Below are 6337 nucleotides of genomic sequence, written 5' to 3' on the forward strand. Positions count from 1 at the left end.
GTTCTCATCAGGAAAATGAACGCACCAAGGACCTAATCATTGAACAGAAATTCCACCGGACCATTATTGGGCAGAAGGGTGAGCGGATCCGGGAAATCCGGGAGAAATTCCCAGAGGTAAGGCTTTCTAGGAGATGAGGAATCCAGAGGATTCCAGTAGATATCCAGTAGATACATACAGGGCAATAGACACATTGTCACTCAAGTCGTAAATTTATTGGCTCTGTATGTATCTGTATGAGAAGATAGTTCTTTTGGCCAGAGGCTGCTAACATGGTTACCCTTTTCCAAATGGGAAAGTGGATGTGTAGAATCATCCTGACCTTTGCATGTGTCTGACACAGCAATGTTTTCATTTGCTTGAGCTGACTGTAAATGACGACCTCCTGCAGGTTATCATCAACTTCCCAGACCCTGCGCACAAGAGTGACATCGTCCAACTTAGAGGTCCCAAAAATGAGGTGGAGAAGTGCACCAAGTACATGCAAAAGATGGTGGCAGACCTGGTAAGGAGGTCTTCTTTCTGCTATTCTCTCCTACATGCCTGGATAACCCTGTAATAAGGCAGAGCTGTACTGGCTTGGCTAGGGCTGAAACACTTCATGATGCGGAAGTTGTGGACACTCTTTTGGCTGACTGGGGTTAGGGGAATGATATTTGTTATTTAAAGGCTGTAGGGGAAGATACTTGCCTTTGCTTCTTCTTGCAAGTGTGTCATATAGAGAGCTTTGTTAGGTCTAAGTCTATTGTCAAAAGCTTGTTTATCAAGTTCTTGGAACAGAGCCTCACCATGATGGTGTAATCTTCAGTTCTTCCTTCTTTTCTCTCTTAGGTTGAAAACAGCTTTTCTATTTCTGTCCCCATCTTCAAACAATTCCACAAGAACATCATAGGGAAAGGAGGTGCCAACATCAAGAAGGTGAGATACCTTTCTTATCTCCAGTGCTCATTATGGTCACTGCCTGCAGCTAAATCCCACTCGCTGCTCTATTCTGCTCATTGGTGATGGCAAATATAATTTCCTTTTTTTGACATGGGAAACCTCTGAGATGGTTTTATTTTTTCCTTTGTGACAGATCCGTGAAGAAAGCAACACCAAAATCGATCTCCCAGCAGAGAACAGCAACTCGGAGACAATTGTCATTACAGGCAAGAGAGCAAACTGTGAGGCGGCTCGCCACAGAATTCTTGCCATCCAGAAGGAGCTGGTAAGTGAAACAACTGGCCTGTCTCGCAAGAGGAACTTTAAAATGTTGCTAGAAGACATAAACACAGAAGTGCGTGTAGTGGGGGAGGGCAGGGAGGAGACAAATGTGAGTGTCAGTCTGTTCTTGACTCTTGACCCTAAGTTTGTGGCTGCTCAAGTGTCAAGAGTAGCCTGTTTCAAACCCTCTGGTCAGACATTTCTTATACACAGTTCTCCAAAGCTCTTAGGAGTTAAAGGGTAAGCCAAGTGGGTGCAAACTGATTTCTGCAGCTTATCTAAAAGCCTGGTACTGTCCTCTCTTAGGCCAACATCACAGAGGTGGAGGTGTCTATTCCTTCCAAACTGCACAACTCCCTCATTGGCGCCAAAGGCCGTTTTATCCGCTCCATTATGGAGGAGTGTGGTGGAGTCCACATCCACTTCCCCACCGAGGGCTCTGGCAGTGACACCGTGACCATCAGGGGCCCTGCCCAGGATGTGGAGAAAGCCAAGAAACAGCTGCTGCACCTGGCAGAGGAAAAGGTGAGCCTTGTCTCGTAAGGGAAGGAGCAGATTGTTTTGGCCAGCTGTTTCTTTTCGGGGGGGTTGAAATGATCCCCTTTTCCTGCTGGGAAGCTCCTGGCATCAGACAGCCTAATCCTCTTTTGAGGGATTTGAGTAGTTTAAATGATTAAAAGAAAACCATGCTTCCATCTTTGTGGCAATGAGTTGTTCCTCCATGGGTAGAACTGGCTGTAATGCTTCTATGCCCAGCCTGGGACATACTCAAAAGGTTAAGGCTCCCTACTCCTGTGGTTTGAATGCTGTTGGGTATCCACACTTCTCCAAAACAGCTTACTCTGCATACATCCTTTACCTTTTTCTTGATCTCTGAATTCAGCTCAAGTTCTTCCGTTTTACTGCATATATTCAGGTTTGTGGCTGACTGAGTGGTCATTTTAATAGCAAGAAAAAAACCTTTCTAACACAAGCATATGAACATGTTCTCCTGATTAGTTGGTTTCCTCTGCTGCCTGGCTTGCAGCAGTCAGTTGGCAAATGGTTATGCTGACTTGTGTGTCAAACCCTTCTCCTAGGGAAGTCTTTTCTGCTCGTTTTCTCACCAGTTGTGCTGAGTGTAGAGTTAGTTTTTCAGCTGATTAATAGCACTATTTGAGAACGTCTTTCAGGTAGTGTTATTAATTTAAGACATTGTATACCTTTTTGAGGTGGACAGCACACTGTGTCCACCTTGCTCTTACAACACTGTGTAAGTGGGTGCAGGTAACATACCTACATGCTTACTGTTGATGCTGATATGTATTTTCACTGCATTGACATGCTGCATGGGTATCTTGACTCCTTTCAGCAAACAAAAAGTTACACCGTGGACCTTCGTGCAAAGCCAGAGTACCACAAATTCCTTATTGGTAAGGGAGGTGGCAACATCCGTAAGGTGCGTGACAACACCGGGGCCCGCATCATCTTCCCAACCTCTGAGGACAAAGACCAGGAGCTGATTACTATCATGGGAACTGAAGAGGCTGTCAAAGAGGCACAGAAGGAGTTGGAGGCCCTCATCAAGAACCTGGTATTATGAACTACTACTTCTGTTTTCTTGCCTATCACTGTAGCAAGATGTAACAAGCTAGTGTGGAGGACCTCCTTATCCTAAAATATCTGCTGCCCTTCATGGGAGCTCGGGAGGATCCTCCTTGCTGTTACTTGTTGGGGATGAGGTGGTAAACTGATTGCTGTTGAGTGCAGCAAACTCGTGATGATCGCCAGGACAGGCAGGGTTGACTGGCTGTCATCCTTTGGCAGGATAATGTGGTTGAAGACTCCATGGTGGTTGACCCCAAGCACCACCGCCACTTTGTCATTCGGAGAGGGCAGGTTCTGCGTGAGATTGCAGATGAGTATGGTGGTGTGATGGTCAGCTTCCCGCGCTCCGGCACCCAAAGCGACAAAGTCACCCTCAAGGGAGCCAAGGACTGTGTGGAGGCAGCCAAGAAACGCATCCAGGAGATCATTGAGGACCTGGTATGTCACAGGAAAACTGTTTCTTTTTTAATTTGTTCTTGGTTTTTAGGAGTAGAAATAGGAGTCCCTTCCTTGGTGTACTTCTAGACATGAAAAGATCGGAGCCTTCTTGTACCTCTCTGTGCCTGGCCTTGGGTAGTGGTTGCTCTCTGGGGTTTCCTGTGGTATTGGTATAGGCTTTTGGAAGCAGGCAGCTGTCAAACCTGTTCTTTTCCCTTCCTTCATCTTTTTACTTTCTTCTAATGCTTCTTCCCCTGCAGGGTAATAGAGAGCTTGAGCTTTGGTCTTGGAAGCCTTTAACATCATGGGTTGGAGGCAGCCTTCATTAAGAAATCCTCTGCTAACTTCTCTGAGAGAGGAAAGATTCTAGGAAACTTTCAGTTCTTCCCCTGTCAGCAGCTGTTACGTTTTCTGAATCCTCTGTATGTCCATTATGGATTTCACCATGCCCAAGTGTCCTGTTTTCTGGTGTGAAAGGGGCTTCATCTCAATAGAGCAACTCTGTTTTCTCACAGGAAGCCCAAGTGACAATCGAATGCAACATCCCACAGAAGTTCCACCGCTCCATTATGGGCCCCAAAGGATCCCGGATCCAGCAGATCACCCGGGACTATGCTGTCCAGATCAAATTCCCTGACAGGGAGGAGAACCCAGGTATACCCGTGGACGCATGTTGCATGGTAGCTGGGGTGATCAGATGAGTGGTGGGTAGCCTACACTCTGTATCAGTGAAGGTGTTCTAGTTAAAATCTGTGGAGAACTGACCTCAGGTGTTCCCCACAGTGTCCTTGCATCTGGGCTTAGCACCAAGCTTGACCTCTTGGGAAGAGAGGACAGTTCAGGGAGGTAAAACCACAGACTTGGGTGTTCTGAATGTGTTCTCACTGCAGAGCACAGGGAGTACAAGGAGCTTCCCCAACAAAAAGGACTCTACAGGCTTACCAGGCTTACCAAGGGCTCTCTGAGCTCTCATGCCCTCAGTGCTGGGCGTGCTGAAATTCAGCACTGCTGGGGCCTGTTGGATACTCTGGCTTAGCCCCAGCCATCCTGCTGCAACATCCAGTGCTGTGCTGGTGAACTTCCCTGTTGGGGAAGAAACTGCCAGCCTTACTTGTTGCTTCTCTTAACACAGAAGTGCAGCTTCTGCTTCCATAGTGCAACTGCAGGTCTTTTCCGTGTGGGCAAAGGCAGTATCAATGCTGTGCAGAGAGGTGTGAAATAACTGTCTCAGTGGGATGTTCTTGTTCTGCCTGTTCGAAGCTAAGCCATGGCAAGCTGCTTGTGCTTGGAGTGACCTGCTCCACAGCAGTCTATAGTGTTTGACCTCTTGTGGCAAAGCCCAGTCAGAGCCTGAGGATCTAGATGGGGAGATAATGAGCGAAGAGGGGCCTCTGTGCATTTACCATGAGACTCTCCATGTTTCCAGCCCCAGCTGCAGAGCCATTGGTGCAGGAGAATGGCGAGGAAGGTGGGGAAGGCAAGGATGGGAAGGATGCAGATCCCAGCTCTCCAAAGAAGTGCGATATCATCATCATCTCTGGCCGCAGGGAGAAGTGTGAGGCAGCAAAGGAGGCGCTGCAGGTATGTGGCTTTCAAAGCCCCTTAGCCCTGTGATGTCTTGATGTCCTGATGCAAGAAGCTCACTGCAGGATTTAGTGGTGGTAATAAAAGCGACTCAGTCACAGTTACAGTCCAGGTGGTCACTGATGCTGACTGCAGAGGTGGTCTGTATTGCTCAAGGGAAGTCCTCTGCTTTGTGATTTAGCCTGGCAGCTTGAATCACTGTGCCTGACCTCGCAATTGGTAGAGCTTGTAGGCAGTCCTGCTTTTTTATGCCGTAAAAGTGTGACATACTTGTTTTATGGAGCACAGCTGGAAAGAGTCTGAGGGTGAATCATTCTAGCTTTAGCAGACCTTGTCATGCTGCTTTAGTGATGTTTTTGAAGTCTCTGTTAGATGGAAGCCAAGGATATGAAAACAGACTGTCCCCAGAGACAAGGTTTAAGATTGCTTGTTTGGAAAAGTACTTTAACACCCAACAGATAATCTTGGTGTTCACAGCTGTTCTCTCTTCCTGTAAAGTTTGTATCCTGACTGCAAGGTAATGTACCTCAGTTCAACAACATGTTCTTTTGGACAAGTATATGGCAAGCTGAAAGACAGGAGAAGTCTTTCAGCTGGTAAACTGTGCTCCACTCCCTGCAGGCTCTGGTTCCTGTCACCATTGAGGTGGAAGTTCCCTTTGATCTTCACCGTTATATCATTGGCCAGAAGGGAACTGGGATCCGCAAAATGATGGATGAGTTTGAAGTAAGTTGTTGCCCTTCCTCCCATCTCCTCTGTCCTGAAGAGTCTGTAAGTGACCATGTTTGGGGTAGTGGCAATCATTTGCAACATACTCAGGACTCTTATGGCTTGACCATGGAATACAGGCTCTGTAATAAGAAAATGAGACCCTTGTGATTTAGTTGCTGGCTCTGGAGCTCAGTAGATTTTGTGCTGAAGCTGTACAATCAGTGTCATTGCTGTGAGTTCTGCATAGCTTGTTTGGTGCCTACAGGGATTTCTCACCAGTGTGAGGGTTGTTTTCCCCCTAAGCCATAGGAAACAGCTCTGCTGTGCCTACCCATTTGGGAGAATTCCCCCGAAGCCCACAGGGACACTTGGGGCTGATGCAGGTTGGCTGTAGACAGCCCTATTGAACATGTATTTGTTTCCTAGCCTCTCCAGACTGTCACAGGCACTGCTAGGGGATGAAGCCCTGGAGCAAAGCAGTCTGGTAATGGCTGAAGAAACAGTGTTCTATTCAAAAAACATCTAGACATAGTACCAGGCAACTGCTTGAGAGGGGTGGTTGGACAAGATGCCCTCCAGAGGTCCCTTCCAACCTCAGCATTCTGTGATTCTGTGGTTTAGGCTGTCTGGGTGGGAGCTGGTCTCAGTGATACCAACCTGCAGCGACAGGCATCACAAGTGATACAAAATGGTAACTGGTTCTTGTTACTCAGGTGAACATCCAGGTCCCTGCTCCTGAGCTGCAGTCGGATATCATCACCATCACTGGGCTGTCTACCAACCTGGACCGTGCCAAGGCTGGGCTGCTGGAAAG

The 6337-nt window shown here is 47.5% G+C and overlaps 1 protein-coding gene across 2 annotated transcripts in view; it reads left to right on the plus strand.

Moving 5' to 3' along the window:
- Positions 1–6337, plus strand: part of HDLBP (high density lipoprotein binding protein) — a 19823-nt gene that overhangs the window by 9152 nt on the left and 4334 nt on the right. For both annotated transcript variants that reach the window (XM_010017208.1, XM_010017209.1), the window contains 11 exons: positions 12–116; positions 392–505; positions 832–918; positions 1076–1207; positions 1510–1728; positions 2555–2776; positions 3010–3228; positions 3744–3882; positions 4655–4809; positions 5434–5538; positions 6237–6337. In XM_010017208.1, the coding sequence (XP_010015510.1) occupies positions 12–116; positions 392–505; positions 832–918; positions 1076–1207; positions 1510–1728; positions 2555–2776; positions 3010–3228; positions 3744–3882; positions 4655–4809; positions 5434–5538; positions 6237–6337 (1598 nt within the window). The remainder of the gene's footprint in view (positions 1–11; positions 117–391; positions 506–831; positions 919–1075; positions 1208–1509; positions 1729–2554; positions 2777–3009; positions 3229–3743; positions 3883–4654; positions 4810–5433; positions 5539–6236) is intronic.

Source organism: Nestor notabilis, unplaced genomic scaffold (assembly GCF_000696875.1).
Source record: "Nestor notabilis isolate BGI_N333 unplaced genomic scaffold, ASM69687v1 scaffold8426, whole genome shotgun sequence".
NCBI classification, from domain to species: Eukaryota; Metazoa; Chordata; class Aves; order Psittaciformes; family Psittacidae; genus Nestor; species Nestor notabilis.